This window comes from Glycine max, chromosome 10 (genome assembly GCF_000004515.6).
Source record: "Glycine max cultivar Williams 82 chromosome 10, Glycine_max_v4.0, whole genome shotgun sequence".
In the NCBI taxonomy this organism is placed as follows: Eukaryota; Viridiplantae; Streptophyta; class Magnoliopsida; order Fabales; family Fabaceae; genus Glycine; species Glycine max.
This window is the reverse complement of record NC_038246.2, coordinates 45,001,635-45,026,524: the sequence shown is the minus strand read 5'-3', so window position 1 is coordinate 45,026,524 and position 24,890 is coordinate 45,001,635. Positions and strand designations below refer to the sequence as shown.

General features: G+C 31.7%; 3 protein-coding genes across 3 annotated transcripts; all 3 read left to right on the top strand.

Annotated features, from left to right (window-relative positions):
• Positions 1–3,263: 3,263 nt before the first annotated feature.
• LOC100792300 (alpha-(1,4)-fucosyltransferase) lies at positions 3,264–6,981 on the top strand. The gene is made up of 3 exons (XM_003536343.5): positions 3,264–3,911; positions 6,008–6,181; positions 6,265–6,981. Exons 1-3 carry the CDS (start codon positions 3,447–3,449, stop codon positions 6,829–6,831), a joined length of 1,206 nt encoding a protein of 401 aa, XP_003536391.1. The 5' UTR covers positions 3,264–3,446; the 3' UTR covers positions 6,832–6,981.
• Positions 6,982–9,129: 2,148 nt separating this feature from the next.
• Positions 9,130–16,163, top strand: LOC100527248 (polynucleotide adenylyltransferase family protein). The gene is made up of 15 exons (NM_001250050.2): positions 9,130–9,490; positions 9,594–9,724; positions 10,287–10,404; positions 10,758–10,813; positions 11,071–11,120; positions 11,200–11,298; positions 11,405–11,514; positions 11,678–11,805; positions 12,520–12,586; positions 12,725–12,808; positions 13,538–13,600; positions 13,742–13,886; positions 14,576–14,725; positions 15,393–15,487; positions 15,573–16,163. The coding sequence occupies exons 1-15, from the start codon at positions 9,158–9,160 to the stop codon at positions 15,675–15,677; spliced, it is 1,734 nt and encodes a 577-aa protein (NP_001236979.2). The 5' UTR covers positions 9,130–9,157; the 3' UTR covers positions 15,678–16,163.
• An 853-nt stretch (positions 16,164–17,016) lies between these two features.
• LOC100791778 (protein disulfide-isomerase 5-2) lies at positions 17,017–22,026 on the top strand. Its single transcript, XM_003536342.5, has 5 exons — positions 17,017–17,474; positions 17,703–17,806; positions 17,971–18,341; positions 19,527–19,828; positions 21,469–22,026. Exons 1-5 carry the CDS (start codon positions 17,268–17,270, stop codon positions 21,784–21,786), a joined length of 1,302 nt encoding a protein of 433 aa, XP_003536390.1. The 5' UTR covers positions 17,017–17,267; the 3' UTR covers positions 21,787–22,026.
• The last annotated feature ends 2,864 nt before the right edge of the window (positions 22,027–24,890 follow it).

Sequence of the window (24,890 nt, the reverse complement as noted above, 5' to 3'; positions counted from 1 at the left end):
TCCATCGATTTATTTAAGTATACGTTTAATTGGGTTTATATTAAAGAAGTAATTATCCATTTTTACTATTTTTCGGAGAGAAAATTTTAAATAACATTTATCACGACTAAATATGCTATGGTTATTAAACACAAATTTCTAATTGTCATTTTTAGACTGCTAATACTACTATTAATTTAAGTGAGTTAGATATGATACATGGTAAAATAGACATACTTTTTTAAAATATATACAATGATTAAATTAGATGATATGAAACTATTGAGACTAAAAATAAAATTTTATGAAAGTATAGAAACTAAAATCATATTTTTCTCTATAAATAATTACTCTCCCATTGCAACAAAAAATACATATTTAATGCATCCATCACATGGGATGAAATTTAATTAAAAAAACTATTTCTTAGAAATTTTCTTAAGAAACTTAAGTAATTATTTTAGAAAAGGAAAAATTAAGCATGCATCAAATATTACTTTTATTGTTTATACATTTAATACGTAAGGAGATAAATATACTTTGTTTGATTAAATTAAAAAATCACAATTCAATGAACTTGACAATTAAATACTTGTTTGGATTACCTTTTAGAACTAGTAAGCGAAGAATTGAACATTCAACCTTCGTTGAGAGAAGCATGCATGTTTTTTTATCTTTTATAACTCAGCTGTAACAGATTGGGTATTACTTATATCTTTTTATAAATAAAGTTATGAGTGCCCATGGTTTTAAGTTTAACCCATGAAGTATATAGAAAGCTAGCAGTATATAGCATACTGAGTATATTATTTTGGTCATTTGGGCAAGGAACGGTCCAAGGAAAGCTTAACGCGTGTAAAAATAGAAAATATGAAGAGAGAGAGAGAATAATTCAGTTAAAACATTATCATGAAAAATAAGAATATTAATGAATACATACTATTATAAATGTAAATAAACATTACTAAATGGTTATATGATAGTTAATTAACTTTCAAATTATTTTTTAGTTATATAACTTAAATTTATATTTTCACGTTTTTAAATAAAAAATATTATCGTATTTAGATGAGTTTATGATAAAAAGAAGGGAGAGGGAGAGTTTAAGTTATTTTAGGAGTAATTCTTAATAGAATTAATCCAGTCAATAAATTTTTTTATTTCTTTAATTTTTATAACCTAATTGATGAATAATTTAATATTATACTAACAATCTTATATATCAAAATTTAAGGAGTGTAGTTATGTAATTTTATAATCAATATTTATTTATATATAAAATATACTATATATTAATTTAAATTTATTTAATGAAGTATAAATATTTTTTTAATTTTATAAAATTTTGTAGACTAAATCTATTCAGTACACAAAAAAAAGACTAAATATATTCAATAAAGTTTTAAATTTAATAGTTGAATTATTAAAATTATATGTGTGTATATATATATGAAGTGTTAATAAATAAAATAATTTGATCATGTATATATGTATAGAGAGACTACAAAAGTTTTTTACTCATACAAAAATAACATGTTATTAATATAAATTTTTCCACAAAAAAAAATGTTAGCAAACCACTGTGAAGTAATACTCTTCGTGACTTTTAAGTTTAGTGCTTTATCTGAGCCGTTTTAGTTTTTTGTTTGCCTATGTTTCCGGGATAAGATTAAGTTTAGGCAGTTGCTAAATGCAATTTCCATTTTTCGCTAAATATAACCTCATATATTTGTGTTTTTTCCTCTCAAAACTACCCATTTTGGGAAACCAAATTATGGAATTAACATTTTTGAAAATTACTTTCTGAAAGTGTTAAAAATAAGGTATCAATAAACAAAACCACAAAGTTGCACTTTCTTAATGTGGTCATCTTAGATTACACCTTCTATACTCCCATAAAACACTTCCCTTCCATGTTAATCCTTCCCTATGTTGTCATACATGTCACTTCATCCTCAACCCCTTTTATGTCATCGCCAGGATCTAGTTTTTCTCATTCTACTTTCAATGTAATCACTGTACTTTCATCTTTAATGAATCTTTCTCCGCAATACACCATCTTCGACAAGTCATAAAGGAGTGTGTTTTGAGTTGTAGGAGATCAATATACACCAATGAGTTTTGTGTTTGGTGTTTAAGCGTGTTTTATAAGCCTCAATTGGTTGAGGCTTTGGCTTGGAATGTGTAAGAAGATCAATTATCAACGAAAGGCCATTAAAAACAACAAAATGATGATGAAAACTTTTACATGTGTAGGGACTAATTTAATATTACCTTCAATTCTTTGTATAAGCAATAGTATAAATTATCAAAACTAAAAAAAATGATTATCACAGTATAATATTATTATAAATTTAAATTTTATTCCAGTGTTAAATTTAAATATTGTAAGTAATGATCTTATTTAATGTTAAAACTCATAATCCAATAAATGAGAATTTAGTAGACAGAATTAACAATAAATTAATAGTATAAAAAATATTTAATTCTTAATAAGTTTTAAAATTATTATTATTACTTATAATTAAGAACAAAGAAAAATATCATTTACAAATGTAATAAACTTTTATGTATAAAGAGTAAACTGAGAATTCATAACGTAAATAAACTAAATTGCTTATATCACCCATCTTATTTGGAGGGTTTCTCCATTCTTCTATGTTATTTTATGTTTAAACTTTTGTAAAAGTGTAAATGAGGATACATGTGATGAATGCCAATGAGTTACTTGTGTGTCATAAGTAGTATGGAATAATTGATAAGATTAACAAAATAGGTTAAACTCGTTGGATAATCCGTTTTGATCCCTTTTTTTGGTAAGTTAGATTGAGATTTTTAACCAACGAATCCTCTTTCTTTTTTATAAAAAAATAAACTTAATATTTTTTTCGTTTATCCACATCTTATTAATATTCATTAAATTTATTTTTCTTTAAATAAATTATAAAGATAATATATATATTATTAAGTATTTATTACTTAATAACAAATAGTCAAGCATAAACGGAATATGTTTGAATTTTCAACTAATTTTTCTTACTTTCAAAATTTAAAAAAAAAACTCACTATTTTTTTTCGGGTTAATGATAGTATGCAGGTTGACCCATTATGATAATTCTAATAATTGACAAGACAGAAAAAAAATAAAAAAATAGCTTCGAGAATTTAAAAATAATGTTTCAATATCATTAGTATAAATTTATAATATCAATTTACAAACCATGGATGTAAACCCGGATAAATTCACTTTACCCGTTAGAAAAGTAGTAGTAGTAATTCTGTAATTATTATTAGTAGAAGAAGGACCCAAAATTCCAGCGATTGGATTCAAAGAAACGTAGGACTAAAGAGAAGAAAGAGGAACAAGTGTTGGTGTATTCGTGTACTGCGACTCAGTCCATTCCCATTCCATGTCCTCTCTGACTCCAAGAGAGGGATAGAACCCCCCCATTTTCTTCCTCTCCACCATGCCAGTGCCTCCCAAACCCATAAACACCTTCACCATCACAATCATGCTCACCTTCGCCTTCTTCCTCCTCTTCTTCTCCGGCTTCCTCCACTTCCCCTCCTCCTCTTTCCCTCCCATCACGCGCCCCATCACAACCACGCCGTCCAAGGCCGAACCCTTCTCCAATCTGGTCGCGGCCTTCAGGCAATGGGACTCGCAAGTGGGGTGCTCTCGCTTCAAAGACAAACCCAATGGGGTGCCCCTTAACCAGTCAAAGGTCGCGTCTTTGCAGGAAGTTGGCGATTGTGGGGGCTTGAAACTCAACCATGTTAGCGTTTTGGTCAAAGGGTGGACTTGGATTCCCGATAACTTGGATAACTTGTACTCTTGCTCTTGTGGCTTGAGCTGCTTGTGGACCAAATCGCCCGTTCTCGCTGACAAGCCTGATGCTTTGTTGTTTGAATCTTCCACGCCTCCTGTTCAGGTAGGTTTTTCCTTCTAATGTACACGGGTGTGCTAGTTTTGTTTTCGAAATCACATTTTTTGATTGGGAATGATGGCGAGTCTTGTAGAAATTTAAATGTAGTAAAGACATGAATGGGGTTACTCTAATGTTGCTCAGGGTTCAATTTATGTTCCTTGCTTTGTAGTTGCCTATTTTGAAGTTTGGTTCTCATTTATTATTTCGGTTTTCACGGCTGAAACAATAGATAGTGAGAATTTCGTATGGTTTATCTGTTTGTAATTTGTTTGAGCGCTAGTGACCTTAGATTGCTGTTGAAGTTGATGTTGGAGTAGATCTGGGACATTTGGTATGTTACCGTGCTAGTTGAGAAGGATATGTTCGCAGATCATGACTGAACTGAACTTGTTAGCCTTGCAAAACTTGCATTGGGTGTCATTTTTTTTAAAGAACAATGGTTCATTCTCATGTTGCATTGATCTGATTTTAGATATAGTTATGAGAAGATATGATGAACAATGGTTCATTCTCATGAATAGGAGGAAGTGGTAATGTTACAACCACAACTAGTTGTGATGTGAAATATAATACATTGGTGGCAGACTGATTGTGGTGCACAAGGAGTCGTAGTCAGGGGAAGCTGGTGGCAGTAATAAGTTAAGTTATCCTTTTCAGCATATACCCATAGGCCATAACCATGCGTGGACTTTTTTCTTCCTTTGTTGTAATCTTTGGTCAATAACTAGAAGATAACATTGCAATTTGGAAGATTTCTTCTTAGTCACACCTTCATAGCTTGAATGCAGATTATTTTACTAATCCCTTGTTTGTTTTGGTGTTAGAATATTAATTAATTCTTGCACTTTCCAATGTAAATCTATGACTGAGATTAATTTGGGCACATCCTAATTATAATCAGTGAGTCAAATTAATTCTATCATAATCAATTCTACTACCCAACTTTAAAACAAACAGGCCCTAAGCATTTTGTTGTCAGCTTTTTCAGGCAGTGTTGTCTGGAAGCATGTGATGATCTTTGTGTGAAGATTAGGTTAATGGATCTCGGACTTGAGAATTTGTAAAGAATAAAAAACTGTGTTCGAGTGTTTTTTATTGGACTTCAATAAGCTAGCAGTAGCATATAATATAGATATTTGGTACAATGATTTCATGGCAATTGGCAAGGACTATTTGCTTTGTTTTGGAGTTCATTTTATTTAGGAAAATGCTGGCTAGAGATAAAAGCAGCAAATAATAACAAAATAATCCCTTTTCATTTCAGAGATTTCTTAAGCAAAAGGCCACATTTTTAATTTTTGGTCCTTCATGTCTCTACTTCTAACCTGATACCATATAGGGCTTCATAGCAAGATGAAGTTCTTCTTAATTTCTTTTACATCTTAACCAACCACCGCTGACAAAAGATATATCCCCCTTTTTTCAAAATATTATTAGCTTTATTGCCATTTGGGCTGTGGTTGGGTCCATCCATTTTTCCTTAATTTTTTAACTGTGCACCTGACATTTTAATTCTATTTTTCTGTTGTCAAGGATCAGATTAAGAAAGTCAACAGCTAAAATGCTTTTTGGTTTAGTTGTTTTCAAAGTACTTCTAATTCATGGAGTGTAGTTCTTGCCTCTCAACATACAAAATACATATATAACAACACCTAAGAAATATGAAACCAGACATAATTTATTTGGTAAATTTGGTAATTATCTGTACTTCCTATGGCTCAAGTCATGTATTTGTTTGAGCCTTTAGGTGTTTAAAATGTGGTTAGTAACATGCTTACAATACAGTATCAACTATCAATACTGAGTTCTTTAGCTTTATACAATTATCTCTCATCTGATTTAATGTCGAGGGCATTTTTGTAGAAGAGTTTAATAAGCACTTCTTATTTTAAGCAGTTCAAAATCTCACCATGGTTCCATTTTCTTAGTTTTGTACTTGAGGTGCTTTTATTGACTACCCTTTCTCAAATGCTTCTCATTCATGGTTGTCTTGCAGAGTGCATGTTTAGGCTTTCAGGATATTTTGGCTGGTAACTTGTACTGTGATATTGCATTAGGACCACTTTGTTATAGTTTCTTTTTTTATTTATTTATTTCAGAGACACATGGGAGAACCTCTTCGCGTATATATGGATCTTGAAGCTGGGCGAAAGAGATCAGGTCGAGAGGACATATATATTAGCTACCATGCTGAGGATGATGTACAATCAACCTATGCTGGTGCACTCTTTCACAATGGTCGAAACTACCACGTCTCCAATAAAAAAAACAGAGTAAGTAATTTATCAAGAGGATATTAAATGACAGATGACGAAAGAGGGACTCATAGCAACCTAACACAATTTATCTTTTGTAGGATATACTTGTTTATTGGTCTTCATCACGTTGTCTTCCTCAAAGGAATGAGCTTGCCAAGAAACTCCTGAGCTTACTGCCACATCATTCATTTGGCAAGTGCCTAAATAATGTTGGTGGTCTAGACATGGCTCTTTCTCTTTATCCCGAATGTGCAAACGATGCCAACGTTACACCAAAATGGTGGGATCATTTACATTGTGCCATGTCTCACTACAAGTTTGTTCTTGCAATTGAGAACACTTTTACTGAGAGCTATGTGACAGAGAAGTTATTCTATGCCTTAGACTCTGGTGCAGTTCCTATCTATTTTGGTGCACCAAATGTCATGGATTTTGTTCCTCCACATTCAATAATAGATGGTAGAAAATTCAACTCATTGGAAGAGTTGGCTTCATACGTGAAGGCAGTTGCTAATGACCCGGTAGCCTATGCAGAATACCATGCATGGAGAAGGTGTGGTGTACTGGGAAACTATGGAAAAACCCGAGCCATGAGCCTTGACACGTTGCCTTGTCGATTATGCGATTCTGTTAGCAGAAAAGGTGGAAGAAATGCGGCAAGCTAGGTTGAGTTTTTGGCTAAATTTGTTGTCCTGCATGAGAGATTGACACATTGAATTAGGCTTGCAACCTGTATAGAGGCACATTGCTTGTTTCTCTAAGCTAAGTACATTTTGCCAAAAAAGGAAACAAAAAAACAAAATTAGAAAGGTTTAGCTCATGCGATATATATACATACATATATACATATATATATATATATATATATATATATATATATTTTTTTTCCCCCTTTTTCTGATAGATCTCCACATAAGTTACACTATAGCTGAAGTGTTTTTGCTGATGATGTATAATTTTTGAGAAACACGAGCATATGCCGACTTGCTATGACAATTCATGCAAACACCACTCTTCATTCATAATTGAATTAGCCGATTGAACCAGTTAGAACAATAACACACAGGAAAATGTAATTTTATAACTGTCGAACCTTTTTTCATGATACGAATCAAGTCTGGTGTACAAGCATGGGCTAATATTATGGTGCAACAGGTGTTTCAGTTACAGTATACATATAAAAAAACAAACAAGTGTTTCAGTTATGGTGCAACAAGTGTGGTATGTTATCTTGCACGTTATTGATTTGATTTCTGGTGTTTACTGTGAGAAGCTAACAGGTGTAGCTACTATCAGTCTAATTGATTTGCTAAAATTTACTTAAATTCACATTTTATAATGTATAGGAGTAAATTTTTAATATATTATTAATGATTTAGTTTAAATTTCAATAAATTATTTTAGTATATTTATCAATAAATGTTTAAATATATTTTTATATACATGTACACATGCTTCAAAAAATTACTATTAATATTATTGGAAGTATTATCTTAGGTAGGATATATTTCGCTTTAATGATATCTTGCATTTTTTTTTTGAAAAATTGTTTAATTTATTTTTTTTGTTTGCACGCTTGATTTGAAATAACAAAAATTGAATGAAATTGTTTAATTATTATGATTTTGTGTCTTGTTAATTGAATATATTTATTATGTTTTTTGTATATATATTTTACACTCATAGTAATTACATAGTTTCAATGTTTTAAATACATCACAATTAAAAAATAAAATATTTTATTTATTATTTTGATCACATGATAATTGATTATTGTAATTTTAAAAATATTCCAGAAAAATTAATAAATTAATTAAGATATTATATAAAATAAAAGTTCATGTAAGATTTAATTAAGCTAAATATATACTTATGGTAATTTTCTCAATTTTTTATAAATAATATTTTGTTGTAAAGTAATTAAAACTGAAAAATAAAAAAAGAACAAAAAATCACAAGTAAAAATGATAAAAAAAATTGTTTTATTTGATTGACCTTACTAAAGGTAGTATATATTTTATTAAATAAATTTTGAAACTAAAATAAAACAATTAATATCAATTAAACACGATTAAAATAGTCAAGTATGTCTAATGACAATAAACAATCAAATATTCATTACATCAATCAATTTTCAATAAACTATAACTAGTATAAAAATTAGTATTTCATGATATACTTATATTTGGTATTAATGTTTTAGTTTGACTCCATACATTAAAATAATTGAAAAGTCTATAAATTATGAATCCTAGTATTAATATCATATAAATAAGTAATTTATATTTCATATGTATTGTTTCTTGTCATGAAGTAAAAACACAAATATAAAAGCTTTAATTGATTTATGGTTTGATTTGTTAATGTAATTGTAACAAAATTATTTGAATTGATTACATCTAAGATTGAAGAATAAAACAAATAAAAAATAATTAATTACATTTAATATTGATTAAAACCTGAATATTCACAAAATATAAATTTGAAATATAAAATATGAATGTTTTAATTTACACGCTTCATGTTAATTATCCTAATTATATTTATTTGAATTACAAATAAAATAATTTCATTTAATACTTTTTTGGAGTGAATAAATATAACTCATCCCATATAATAATATTTTTTTTAGGTTAATAAAGACATAATACGTGAAAATTAAGAGACTAAATTTACGAATTAAATTATAAAAAGATTAAAATTAAATTATAATTTAGTGTTTTTAGACTTGAAAACCTTCTTTTTACATAGATAAATATATAATAGAAATATAGCAGATTATTTTTAAAAAAATGGATAAAAAACATGACGAGATGCATGGGAAAGTGAAACATTTTTGTCATGTGGGAAAGTGTACTTGTCACCGTTAGATTATTTAACTTCTTTTAGATCTAGGGCCGATAATTTTTCTTTTTTGTTATATTTCCTTCTTTCGTTGTTACTTGTTAGCAAATGTAATGGGAAGCGAGTATTTAAATTTAAGCCCATGAAATGAGAATGGCTTTGAATATTGCCACAAGGCTTCTTGTTCCTGTGGTGCATCACGGACCCAGTTTGACTTGTGTCAGGGGTTTTTCATTCTCACAGTCACCAACCCTTGTTCTTCCTCTCCACTCTCACCGTCCCGCCAAAACCCTCCTACAAATCGCCACGACGCCGTCGTTTCGGAGTTGTGGCTGCGCACCAATGTCCACGTTCCAGGTTCGCGACAAAATCGACCTCTCCGACGTCGAGAGAAGAATCTTCGACAGGCTTCTCGCCACTCTTCGCCACTTCGACCTCCAAACTCAGCTCCGAGTCGCCGGTGGCTGGGTCCGCGACAAGGTCACACTCCTCCAACAATAATGCCTAGCCCTAATTCGTTCGTTCTCCGTTGATTCTTATTCCTCTCTTTTTTTTTCCTCATTGGTTCTGTTCTGTTCTGCAGCTTCTGGGAAAAGAGTGCTATGACATTGATATCGCGCTTGACAATATGATGGGAACCGAGTTTGTGGATAAGGTGAGGGAGTACTTGTTGTCCATTGGCGAAGATGCACAGGGAGTTTGCGTTATCGAGAGGTATTTTTTTGTTTCTCTTTCTCTTGTAGTATTCTCTACATGCAGGTCTCGTTACATAACTACGTTGTGATTGTCAAATTCACCAAATTAATTAACTGTAGTATATTTCCTAATTAGAATAACAGGCTTTGATATCCGTTGCAAAATATAACTACGGATGACTCCTTAATTGAAAGGAAGTAGTGCTAACAAAATTTAGTGTAATCTTCGAATTTTGATTTTGATTAGTATTTCTGAGTTTGACTGGATTGCAAGTTAGCAAGCAAGTTGACACATATTTGTCACCGGTGTTAATGAACTAGTAAATGTGCAAGTTTGATAACCGTGCTTACTACCTGTTATGCTAGGCATTGGTTATCATTAATTCTCATATCGTAATAGGCATAGAGCCATAGACGCATAGTAGTCAATAGCAGAGCGGAGTGGCTCAACAGTGTGCTGGTTATCATTCTTTTTCATTCAACTTTGCATCCGGAAATCGCAGGCATTCCTCTTTTTTATTTGTGTTGCATTTTCTACCTTTTTGTAAAGCATTACTTATTATTTTTCTTTCTTTTTGCAGCAATCCTGATCAGTCCAAACATTTGGAAACAGCCAGGATGCGTTTGTTTGATATATGGATTGATTTTGTTAACCTAAGGAGTGAAGAATACGCTGAGAATAGCCGCATTCCTTCTAAGGTATATAATTGCTCAGTCTTTTGGTTGTGTACAAGTTTTACCTATTCTGCTGTACTTACAAATTTGCATGGTATTTTTTTTTTTGTTTTCCTCTAAATTTCTTTAATTAGTCTTTTTTTTTTGTTTATTTTGGTCATATAAGATGTTATTTTTTTTCTAGTTAGTTAAATGCTTAAGAAGAAGATGCATGGTTGCTATTAAGTTAAAATTCCCCTATATTTTGCACTTTTGTTGATATTTAAGCTAATTTTGTGCTTAGATGACCATGTATTTCCCATTTGGAATATTTGGTCTCCCCCCCATTCCATACCCTAGTCAAATAACGGAATAAAGTGTAACTTTATGCCTAACAGCAAAGATTTGGCACAGCAGAAGAGGATGCATATAGGAGGGATTTGACAATTAACAGGTATCTTTCTGTGCTTTTCGTTTTTGATAAAAAAAAGTATCATTAGATAAGACAAAGAAAAAGTACAAGACTGGGAGAAATTAAAAAAAGAAACCACTAAATATTCAAAGAGTTTGTGCGTGGAATGATACAATTAAGAATTATGTTGATAACTTCTTTTTTGCATATATGTTGGTTTGAGTGTTCTCTAATATTCACCTACTTTTATACCTATTTTACAAGATAGTTTCATAAATTGATTTAGTTGTGAATGACAGCTTGTTCTACCATATCAACACTGACTCAGTTGAAGATTTCACCAAGAGAGGTTAGAGTGGATCTTTTTTCATAAACAAGTATTTTATGAGCTATATTGTCTATCTAATAATCTATTTGGCACCTTGCAGGCATCTCGGATCTTAAGTCTGGAAAGATAGTGACTCCTTTACCTCCAAAGGCCACATTTCTTGATGATCCATTACGAGTTCTTCGAGCAATTAGATTTGGTATATTCTAATTTAGTTTATCTTGTGAATATTTTGTCCTATGCTTTCTTTTGAAGTTTGAACTTGTCCTCCTGCTATATTGAAGATACATTTTCATTATTTTTAGGTGCTAGATTTGAATTTACTCTAGATGAAGATCTGAAAGTAGCTGCTGCATGTGATGATGTGAAAGATGCTCTAGCTGCTAAAATTAGCAGAGAGCGCATTGGAACTGAGGTGCGTTCTAACTCTTCCATTACTTCAGTGTAGTCACCTTAGAATGTTATTTTCAATTTTGGAATGCTATTGGAACTTCTTATTATAAAGATGTGCCCATGTTTTTTTTGTCAGTACTGAAATCTTGCCATTCATTCTCTTATGTCTATGTCTGTGTTTGTAGATTGATCTGATGATATCCGGAAATCAACCTGTCAAAGCTATGACTTATATTTGTGATCTTACACTATTTTGGATTGTATTCAGTCTTCCTCCTGAATTTGAACCTTACATTTCAGATGGGTGTGAAAGGTATAGTTTATAGATAGGTTCAAAAAATGTTTCTTTGTAGGTTGAAAGTGCATAGTGATTGCAAATCCATTTATTAAAAACAATCTCATTTACATCTTTTGTACAAAGTAAGAATTAGCTATATATTATTGCCTCTTTGCCAGAAAACAAAGAAACACCTAATGGACAAATAACAATGATAGATATTTGTAATGAATTTCATATTTGAAACAGTATAGCTTTTGAGACGCGTGCAAGTGTATAGATAAGAGTTGAATGGTTGTTTTTGAATTCTTCCATTCCTAAATGTTGACCTCTTTTGTATTTTAAAATTTTAATAGTCACAATCTCCCTGTATAAACAGTCTGAAATGCAATGACCTTAGATTGAAATATTTTGTTGAGATCCCACATTGGCTGTATATATGGTTAAAGTATAATATAGTGAGGCTTGGCATGCAAGCTACTGAATCCTAACTAACTGCTGACTAGGCATCTATCTAACTAACAGAAAGCTGTACAAACAGAACTATTACAATACTCTATTTTATATATATATATATACCGTATATCAATCTGGTATTATTGAGAGCCTCCTTTCTTTCATTTCTTACTTCCCTACCCTAAACCTTTTGGTCATGCTTAGTTCTTTATTTTGTTTCTTTCATCTCTTGCATGGAGAAATGGATATTTTGTTGGTCATATGCTGATCAGGTATTTTTTAAACTTTTTCCAGGCTTTGCATTTCTTACTTGGATACTGCATGGAACCTTATCCATTTACTTGGAGAGTCAACTTTTACTGTAATTAATCAGTCAAACTTTTATCTTTGCTTGCTATATATTCTTATCATAGTAAGGGAGTGCATGGTTATTCCCATACCACTTAAGGTTTGTTTGACTATCTATCTTATATGCTGATACACAATTTGTGTATTTTAGGCTGAACAAAAAAGGTTAACACTTTGTGCTGCTTTGTTTCTCCCTCTTAGAAATACCACTTACAGAGAAAAGAAAGCTAAGAAGGTACATGCTTTTTCTATATACTAGTACTATTTATGATTTGGCAATATTAAGCCTCAAGTGCATTATCTCTGAGCTCTGTGATTTGAATTGTCCAATTGACGCTTCTAGCACAATGTCTATATTAGATTTTCAACTCTAGTTTCTTTTTCAAGGAGTTATTTGTATGGATATTTTAGAATAAATTAATCCTTGAGCCCTTAGGATAGATACAATTTGTTTTTTATTGATCATATCCTTATCTTTTCTGTTTTATTTTTCCTGCCCTGTCTATTTCTGAATTTGAAGTGTAATCAGATTGGTTAGAAAAATTCTAACCAACTCTGCCTATAAATCCCAATCTCTGAAAATCTGAATGAATATGAAACAAAATTATCTTTCTTCCTCTAAACTACAAAATAAAACAATATTTTTGTCTTGGTGCCTGCATTGCTGTTTGCTGGCACTTCTAGTTAAAAAAAAAAAAAGAAACATTTTAAAATGATGACTTGAATCGAACTTAGTCCCAAATCTTGATCTAAAATTCTGTTATAGTGTTTGAGCTCATCTACTTTAACAATTTGGACTCTTGACTCAATTCCTCCCCCATGGAGAATGGAGACTAATATATGTGCTGTGTCTGTGCAAATATGCAATAGGACATGTGATTGCTGTACCTTGTGTCTATTCTTGTAATTTTTATTTCAAATGACATGTTGGTTCAATAGCCTAATATGTGATTTGGAATTATAGATTCCTGTTGTTAATCATATTATCCGGGAATCTCTCAAGCGGAAAGCTAAGGATGCGGAAATGGTTAGTCTTCTTTCCTTGTAGCCTAAGTAAAGTTCTAAGGATGTATTATAACTTGCATAATGTAAATTATTTTCAGTATTACTTACTCTGGTTGATACTTTGTGTTGGTTAACGTGTTTGCAATTGTTCACCAAAATCTAGGTGCTTAACTTACACCAAGCGTCACATAAATTTTTGTCATTGATCCCTTGTCTTGCATCTAGTGAGGATGTCCAAGTTGTTGATCATGATTGGCTGGGAGACTTAGTGGATGTCCCTGTCTCTTCTAGAGTCCGGGTACTAACAGGTACAGTTTGCTTGCTTTGCTAACTTGGTATTGCATCTGCACTATGCTGGTTTTTTGGATTGTGTTAGAAATCTAATGTAGAACCATTTATGAATCTCCCCCTAACAGCTTAAGCCTTTTGGAATTATTGTTGGTTCATGACACGGTATCAGCGATGACCAAATGGTCTAGAGTTCAATCCTTGCCTTCTCCATTCTTCTAATTTTGAAGTTTAATTTCAGTACACCATACCTAGGCCTGTGACCTTAATCTTCAGTTATAGCCTTCTTTATTATGACATATTGTGTTGCGGACTATTGCTTTTCATGATTCTATGTTGCAGTTTCAATATTACTATTGGCTTTATAATTTCTAGTAGAAAGTAACTACAATCCATATTCCCTTAAATTCATTTTGCAGTCACATTTTTCCTATGTTAAACTATTGCTTCGGTCAAAGTCAAGCTACAAGTAACACTTCTTGGCCTGTTAAGACATCAAAAGTTTTTAAACCACATGACTAAATTTTGTCAATAAAAGAAACAGAAAATATGGGATTTCCTTAGATTATGAGGACTGAATTCGATGGAGTATTGCACTGTGATTCTTGCTGCTCTTCCATATTTGTTTGTATGGGAGGTTACTGCTATGCTATTGTGCATTATGAATTGTATCTGTTATGGCTGAGTTTTTTATATTTTATTTATTTAGGGTTTCTCTTAAGAGAGCTTAAAGATTATTGGCATGTTGCTCTGTTGATATCCACTATACTACATCCCATTGACATTAAGGATGAACCATCACAGTTGGGCAAACGAAGAGATCTGTTTAATACTGTGGAGAATTCTATAATCAAACTAGGTGAGCTTAGTGGCTCTTTTGTCAATTTTTGTCTTTAACTTTTAGTTTTATTACCAATCTCTAGTGCTTTATATCTTCTGAAGAAGTCAAATACTTATTATGTCAGCCATATTCGTACCATGTTTTTGCAGAGCATTTGAAGTTGTATTTCTTTTTTGTATTATATCTAAACTTGTCGATGTGTTTCTCTGATCTGAATAATTGAATGTTCATTTGGTTTATGATCCTTTTCTTCTTTTTCCTTTTGATTTGGAATTTTGGATGCTTTGTTCTAATATAGGAAAGCTTGCACTTGCAGTGCAGTCACATCAAAAACTTAACTAAAACAGGAGCTTAAATGCGTTGGTTAAGGTGAAGAGTGATTGGGAATTCACTCTTTAGACGATGCAGGCATGCAACTGTTTGAATTAGTGACATTTGTTTCAATGGGAATGCCAATGAACTATGTTGTGGTAGAAATATAGTTTATGGTTTACACTACAATTTTATAAATGAAATATAAAAGCAAGGATAACAGGGAAAAAAAAGAAGATAAATTGATAGTTTATCATGTTGCACCAAAAAGAGTGTTTGACAGGAGATGTGTTTTACTGTATTCTGGTCATACTTCAGTAGTTTGCTACGCCTCAAATTTCATTTTTAATGAACACATTTTCGTGGATGGCAGGCCTTGAGAAAGTATGGGACATAAAACAATTGATCAATGGCAAAGATGTTATGAATGCCCTACAGCTAAAAGGAGGACCTCTTGTTAAGGAGTCGGTAAGTCATTTGGCTGACTGCATTTTCACTCATGCATAGATGTACACACTGCATTGAAATTTGAAGTTTTGATTTTCACTTGCAGCTGGATAAAGCAATGGCTTGGCAACTTGCCTATCCATCTGGAACTGCAGAGGAATGCATCGAATGGTTGAGAGAAGCCAATTCTAAGCGTATTAAGTTGCAGTGACTCTAGTGAGGTTGATTGCCTTGATTGATTGTCTATTCCTTCCTCACCTTGTTATGGATTGAGACCACGTGCCCTGGATGGAGGAAGCTTAGCCAGTTGGCTGCATGAGGTAGATGATATTGGGAGTACATCAGCATTCTTTGCTTGAGGTTGCCCTGCCACTCGCAACCTAATAAAGCCTCATGCAGTTCCTTCTCACTTTTGGGATGTAAATTTGAACCCTGGAAAGTGTTTTTTTTGTGTGTGTGTAATTGTGAAAGAAGAAAGGATGATAATAGGTATCATAGCCTACCTAGTTTTTGTTTAATGATATTTATATCTGTGTGGTTGTGCAAGAAGAAAAAATGAGAATAGATTGAGCTTTCTATCAGGAAAAAGTAACCGTTTGTATTGAGACAAATATTGGAATGGCATCAATTCCGTAGCCTGAAAGACTGCATTTTATCTTCCCCGGAACATAATACATTTGGAGACATAAACTATCCAGGCTCAATCCCTCACTTTTTATGTGCATGCATTTGAATGACATAATAAAAGTTTCTTAGGTTGGAGGTAGATGCATCAGTTGTATCGGTGTTTATGGATATAGTTGTGTAACTAGCATTGCATGTATTGGAAACAAGATTTAAAACTTTTATGAAAATGTAGTTTTATCCAACGCCCACCCTGGTCCATAGGTTGATCCACTTATCTATAGCATTGCATTGATGTATTTTACTTCCTTCTGTAAATGGGAAGGTACCCCTTGTATCTATAGCAATGAAGTTCTTTCGGCTTATATATAAAAAAAAAAAAAGTCAAGTAACAATTTGTATTTAGAAAATACTGAAATGACGTCAATTCCGTAGCCTGAAAGACTGCATTTTATCTTCCCAGGAACATAATGCAATTTCATCCTGTTACTTATAAAGTATATAAATATTACATCTTTGTAGGTTTATCTAAATACAATTTTTTTTTGACAAAATAAATACAAATTTATGAATATGCTTATTTAATTCGTAAATCAAACGAAGATGTAAGGAAGTATTTTGGACGATAAGAAAAAAATAATAACAAATGACAATTTCTTAACTTGAACTAATATAGTTTACATATTTATTATCAATATAACTTTTTAAAAAAAATTATAAAACAACTGTTAACTTTAACTGTTTTTTTCTATAAAAAGTGTTATTTATTTTTAAAATTTTATTACTTAATTATACAAGCTATCTAAAATTTGGACGAGGATCCCCTGCAATATAATCCAATGGTTTAATGTATTTTTTTCTTATATATTTATTTAATTTTAATTAATATTAAAATATAAATTTAAGGGTGTAGATTTTGTGCAGTTAGGGAATCCATATACACGATATCTGAATTTATTTGAAAAAAATAGTGAGTCAACTCGATAAATTTAATCCCATCCCATGATAAGGTCATTTTTTGAATACTAAGGTGAAATTAAGTTTAAATCCCAGTATCTGATCCGATCTGATGATTATTGAGTAAAAAGGAAGCAGAGTAACCGAATAGGGAGAGAACAAAGTTTAGGGTTGTGTTGTTGGGATCCAACACGAACACGACACAAACAAAGAACAAAGGATGAGGATGAAGAGGGTTTTCGTTGTTTACAGTGTTTTGTTGCTGCTGGTCCAGTTTTGGCTTGGTGAGGCTGAGACATTCTCGGTGGATGGAAAGGTTTTGGTTTTGGACGAATCCAACTTCGATTCCGCCATAGCCTCCTTCGATCACATCTTGGTTGACTTTTACGCTCCCTGGTGTGGCCACTGCAAGCGTCTCTCTCCCGAGGTTGATACCCACCTTGACCTTCTTTCATGCCTCTCTTCAAGTTTTCATTTTTATTTCAAACCCACTTTCAAAACTCTTTTTTTTTTTTTGTTTCTTTTTGCTTCATGGGTCATGTCTTGTATTGTATGTAATGTGATGCTACATTGCCGTTCTTGTTGTGATTAATAATGAGTGTCATTTATGTCGCATTTTGTGTGAGGATAAAGGGTGTGATTTTCTGTCTTGCAGTTAGATGCAGCCGCCCCTGTACTTGCAACCTTGAAGGAACCCATAATCATAGCAAAAGTAGATGCAGACAAGCATACCCGCCTTGCGAAAAAATATGATGTTGAGTATGTTTGTGTCCCTAATATGGTTATAAGGCTTGTTGGAACTGTCTTTGTTTCTTAGTAACTTTGATATAAGTGTTTCCTTTTTTGGGGGGTTCAGCATTTAAGGAGACAACTATTTTTATTTCTTGAATGAACTCACATGATGCTTCTGTTCTGTTGTGTAGTGCATATCCGACCATTTTGCTGTTTAATCATGGCGTCCCCACAGAATACCGTGGACCAAGGAAGGCAGATTTACTTGTTCGTTATCTGAAGAAATTTTCTGCTTCTGATGTTTCCATTCTGGATTCAGATTCTGCTGTGAATATGTTCGTTGAAGAAGCAGGCACTTTTTTCCCGATTTATATAGGTTTTGGTTTGAACAGTTCGGTACTAGAAAAGTTTGGCATAAAGTACAAGAAAAATGCATGGTTTTCTGTGGCAAAGGATTTTTCAGAGGATCTCATGGTATTGCATGACTTTGATAAGATTCCTGCCTTGGTTTCCCTGAATCCACAGTACAATGAGCGGAACACATTCTATGGACCCTTTGAAGGTAAGTTTATAGTTTATACCGTAGATAATCTAGGTCATCACTTATAGTTATTTTAATTTTTATGTACCTTAGTATCTAACACACCTCTTCACACAAGATCCCTTTGGGCTTGAAGCATGGATAATGCAAAGCCTCATTTTACCTTGTGCTGAAGTTTTTCTTCAGTCTGAAGAGTGATGAATCATGAATGGCTTTGTCGTGGATCAGACTCCTAACTACTTGGTCAAAGAGGAACCAATTTCATGTCATAGACCAACTCTCCTAAATGCTGAAGCTACTACATAGAATCCCATTAATGATGTTTAAACTGCATATTTTGTGACTGTGCTGACTTCACTTGCTTATTTGTCAAACCTTATTTAGATATTGGGATGTGCCTCTATTGAATGGCTTATAATCCTTAATCTAGTATTTATGATAATCTGTAGCCAATCCACTATTCCTAATCATTTGTAGCCAATTATTAAATACTTGATTTGATCCCCATTAGTGTGAATTTAGTCCTTAGTTTCACTGGTTCTTTCTAAAAAGTCAGGTTAGTTTTTTTTTTCCCCCTGGGATGCAGTAACTAGTAGTCATGAAATTGCATTTTAAGATATTTTGGAAGCTTTGGAATAATATTTTTGCTACTTTTGGGTTTGTTTGGCTATTTGGAATTTGGAACACTTAGCACTGACTATCCAGGTTTTTGGAGGCATAAATGTTGTAAATCTCTATGGAACTAAGCTCTGTCTTAAAATGTTTGGTGCATTTTTCTTGGCTGAAATATTAGTAAAACTTGAAGCTGGGTCTTTATCTTTGCAACCTTTATGGGATAAGGCGAGTTTTATGGTATCTGTATGTATTTCTGCTCTTGGTTTCTTTGGACTAGACGTGTATCTTATAAGATAAGGTATGATGAAATTACCAAGGGAACTTGACTGAATGTGAAATCTAAGCTTAACATAATAGGTTCATTTGAGAGGCCTTTTTTGTTCATGGTAGGAACTGTAATTTGAACTCAAATGCTACTGTGACTTTTTTTCTTCTAAATAAAATCTGAGCTTCAATGTCAGCTATTAATCTAGATTGCCTTCTATCATCACTAGAAGTTACTATGATGTTCTAAGCTCATCAGCACTTCTTGAATTTTGTGTTATATATTTTGTTTTTTCTTTTGATGATGTTTTTGTTTTCGTAAAGCAGAGGATTTTTTAGAAGATTTTGTAAGACAAAACCTGATTCCTTTGGCTGTGCCTGTATCCTATGAAACACTCAAGTTGATGAAAGCAGATGGAAGGAAAATAGTTTTGACAATTGTTGAGGATGAAGATGAAGAAACAACAAGAGAGCTGATTAAGTTATTGAAGGCTGCGGCATCTGCAAATCGTGACTTAATATTTGGTTACGTTGGAGTTAAACAGATGGAAGAATTTGCTGAAAATTTTGATATTGATACTAAACTACCAAAAATGGTCATTTGGGATAAAAGTGATGATTACCTTTCAGTAAGTTAATGGTCTTTACTTTAGAAGTTATTTTAGTATATCCTAATTGTAGTTCTCTGATGATATGCTTGTTGTCTCTATTTATCTTGTACTCTTATTTACCTTGTCTGGTTTCAAGTTTCTTTTCTCATTCTGATACTCTCCTCTTGCATGTATTGTTGTTATCAATTTGAATCTATATTTATAGACTCCCTCCGGTCTCGAATATAAGCAACAAAAAATTCTTATATTTTGGTCTCAAATATAAGCAAATCTCAACTAACTTTACTATATTTAATAATATCATCTCCCAAATACCCTTAATTTCATTGAGATTCTATTTCCAGTGACCCCTTTCATTCTTGATATCAAGTTCGAATGATTGATAACTTGGGAAGAAAACTTATTTTTTAAGTGGGATTAACTAAATTAAATAATATTAACTAATTTTCTTAATTAGTGTGAAGTTAGTTTATTTTTTTGTTTATAATTGAGACTAGAGGGAGTACTTGGGTTTTCAAGGATGAGTTGTTTTTTTATCAGCAAAGATGAGTTGTTAAGCTGAACAAAGGTCTCCTATCCTGACAATGATGTTGAGTAAATAGGTATCTTTGATTATTTATATGTAGGGTACACTAGCATTCTAAAATAGAAGTGAGAATTGAGATTCCCTGGTATTAAATACCTGGAATCTAATATCCCTATGATTAATGTGGCTATTAAAGTTCATTTCAGTTATAACTGTGATATTCAAGAATAAGATTTTGGATTGCCACTTGCAAGATATCACACATTCCCACAAACCCAGCTTTTCAAACATCAGAGTCCTAAATATGGGGTATCTTATAGGTGAACATACTAAATGCCTCCATAACATGTACTGCTATAAATCTGGATCTCCTTTGATCATCATCAGTTGAAGGATTGCTTTGAGATATATGACCTGGAAGCCATGGACTAGTTATATAGGTTCTTCATTTTTAAGGTTGATGGTGTTGATGGGATTTTCCATATTTTTGCCATCTGTTTTTTAAAAAATAACTCAGGGATTCCTTCCATTGACCACCCAAATTTTGCATTTGTTTCTAAATCTCCCAGTGTAGACATATCTAGGGGTATGAGCAGTGCATCAATCTTGTTACAACTTACATGTACATAATGGGTCTTAACCTAGTTGGGGCAAGTGATTGCTGGAAAATTTGTTCAAACAAATCAAACCTCTTCTCCACGTCTCATCTTTCTTCCTCACAAGATTTTTGTCTATGTCTCAATGTATTAGTCTTCATTGTTATGTCTTAGTCACTTCCAATATATTACAGTTGTGTTGTTAAATTCTTTGATATATTATTTCTTCCTGATAAACTATGAACTGTGCTTATATCAGTATGAAGGATTACCATGCATTTGTCCATGATATATTATCAATGTCACTGTTTCATCTGGAACTTTCAGATACATCCTTTTACCAGTTAGTTAATGCATTTGATTCGTTGTTGACTTCCATACTGTTGATTTTGCTATCAAAGTTTCACTATCATGGTAACATGAATTGTTCATATCAAGTTCGTCATATAAACTTAATCTGCCTATTGTTGTGTACATTTGTGCCTAAATTTTTCACAATATGAGAAGCCAATCCCATTTGTTAAAATAATTTTCAGGTTGTTGATTCAGAAACCATAGAGGGGGAGGACCAAGGAACTCAAATCACTAAATTTCTCGAAGGATACAGGGAAGGAAGAACCATAAAGAAAACATTTAGTGGCCCTTCACTAATGCGATTCATCCATCGATCCTTTGACATTAGAATGGTGTACATCATTGTTTTTGTGGTGGCAGTACTGATGCTAATTCAGACATTCAGTAAAGGAGGTGATGAATACCAGAGTGTACCCAATCAAGTTCAAACTGATCATGCAATCAGTTCTGTTTCTGAAGCTGAAAACAATGAGTATAAACCTGGTGACAAGGAAGACTAAAAATTAACATAATACATTGATAATTAATGAACGTGGTCAGGAGTATTCTAGAAAGTAGCTGGCTTTAGAATTACCATACCTATTGGTATGAGTAAATATTTTGAGTTTGTGTATCTCCATAATTTTGAATACTGTTCAAACTCTTGCCTTTTGATTTACACCTTTCCACTAGTTATTTCTTAGCATGAAAAAGGCTTATTTATTACTTTAAAAATGACAATCATGAAATTGTTAACTTTATTATTATTTGCGTCCATCCTAGATATTTTTAGTATTTATTTGATTTTTTAGTATGTTGCTGCATCGTAGAGTTGAACAAGGCCAATGTAACATAAAAGATTGACTCATTTGCATCCTTCACAAGATAGATGCTTTTTTTTTTTTTTTTAATGAAAGCTTTACAAGTAGGAGAAAGAATGATGTAAAAAAAATGAGAAAAAGAGTTAAAGCGAGAAATCAAACTTGCGTATCGATATTTTATTCCCTACAATTTACCTAATTAACTCAAGGAGACACTATTGTACTTTTATGGTTTCAAATTATGTTTTTCTATTTTAACTTCAGCACGTTAAAAATGAACACAATAAAAACTCTTCATTTAATAAAATATAGATGATTTGAAAATAAAATACATGAATGCTGTGAATTTGTACAATAAATTTGTTGAGAGTTATTTTTTATTTTTTTAAAAAGAGAAACCTTGTTCTGGACATGGTTTCGGCTTCAATTTTTTATTTTTATTTTTACAAAAAATTATACATCTGGCTGGTTTAGTTTATATTATGTGCAACTTATCCTTTAAAAATTTTAAGCTAATTAAATCTCTCATTTGAAAATTAAAGCAAATTTGATTTATCTAGCAACCTTTTTTTTTTTAATCTAAACCTCTCAAATTCTCAGTTTTGATTTTAAATTTTCACAAATTGATTCTACTTAAAGTTCACTAACCAAAATATTAAGTTTTACCAACAAAAAAATCATATTTTTTCCTCTTCAAATCCTAATACCAAATTCCACAAAATACTTCAAAATTTCACTTCATTTTTTTTTTTTACTTTTAAACTTTTAAAAACATTTCATATCTCGATACTATCCCAAATATGTGGATAGAAAATGGGATTTTGAGGATTTTAAATAAAATAAAATTCATAAAGAGGACACATTCATTAAATTTTAAAAATAAAAAAAATGAAATTATACATACTCCAAAACTGAAAGAATAGAAAACATAATTAAACATTATTAGTGCTAGTATGAAAACAAAGCAGAACATGAGCCCATGTTCTGCACGTGGAGAAAAAACATAAATACCTGTCCAGGTCCAATTATTAATTTCTCTTGATATAGGATTATAGGAACACCAGTCGAACTATAAATGCCTGCGTTTTGAAAAAAGAATGATACAAGAAGAAAAAATAACTCAACTCAGAAAAAAAAATGTGCATCACTAAGCTAGATAAAATTTATTTATTTGATAAAGTATCTATTATTGGATTTGAGATAATTTTGTATTGCATTTTTTAATAGGACATGTATCTTCACAGTCCTCATTGGTTTAAGTCTAATAAAATTTTCAAATTATCTGTTACTTTTAATTTTTTTTCTTTATGTTATATTTTTCTAATCTAATTTGCTTGTATTTTATGGAAAATAATTCAATTTTTTACGTTAAAGAGGAAATTTGAAAATTTTAGGATCAAATACAATGAAATTATTTTTTAGGATTAAAATCAATGAGTCAATATTTGGAGAACCAAAATCATATTTAACTCTATAAATAAATATTTTTTATAATTAATATTAAAAGAAATGTTGTATCTTTGTATAGTAATTTTTAATATAATACAAAATAAAAATAAATTAATATATTAATAAAACTCGAGCATCTTATTTGATAACTAAAAATATTGTCATTAAAATAAATTTGAAAGAAGATTCATCATTATTTTATACTTTGGTTATAGTCTAAGTTTCCAAACAAGGTTGGCGCACAACCGTTGGCGCGCAACCACACAAAAATTCTAAAATGTTCAAGTGGCCAACTTGCGGTTATGTTGATAGATTTTCTCCCTCTTTCTTCGATAGAAGTTAAAGATGCTACTTTATAATAAGATCGAGACATATACTTACGACATCTCATTTTTATTGGTAATTGGTTTGTTTTAGGGATATTTTAAAGTTTAAAAATATATAAATAATTTTTATCCAACATGTGCTATCTGTTATCTGAGGTAAATCTAAATTCTAAAGTACCTAATCCTTTTATTGAGTGAAGATGTTTCTCTTGACAAACTGTTTCTTCGAAGGCAACTAACTAGTCAAGATTAAACATGGTATTTAAAACCATTGAAATGATTAAGATCAAGATTATCGAGATTAAGGTTGAGAAGTTTGAAATTGAGATCAATGCTCCTAATTCTCTTCAAGGTGCATGTACTACATTGCTTTCTTCTTGAAATTTTCATGGGTTCTATTTGTAGCTAAGAAACAATGGAATGATGTCATTTTTCTTTCAGCTTCTACCATAACTAATTTGTTTGGGTAACCTACTCCTTTACAAACATTTTTAGAAAAAGAAAATAAAATGAACTTCTCCATAAGTCAAAGAGAATTCTCCATTAATTAATCATTAACTAATTTATAGATATTCTTTCATCTTTTAGAGAAGACATATTTTCTCATCTTATAAATATTCTACAAATTAACTAATAGTTAACTAACATATAACTCATTTTAACTTATGAAAAAATCCATTTCATATTTTTCTTATAAATATTTATAAAGAAACTTATTCAAATAAACTTTTATATATAATTGGACTTTTGGTTTTAAGTTTGAGACTCAAGAGGTCTCATTGTTGTTTATTATAACAAGAAGGGAATATAAGATTGATCCACTGGTTGAAAAATGATAAAAAAAAAAGAAGAAAGAATGAAGGAAGATAGGAGCATTCGGTGGAACCGGTGAACTACACTTGCTTCTGGATAGATGTGTGGGACAGAGGGCTTGTGGTACCTGCTGCCCACCATTCCTCCTCTGCTTTGAGAACCGTGTGAATGGAGAGTGGGCAGAAGGGAAGGAAGTTCTCATACAGAGTCGCACAC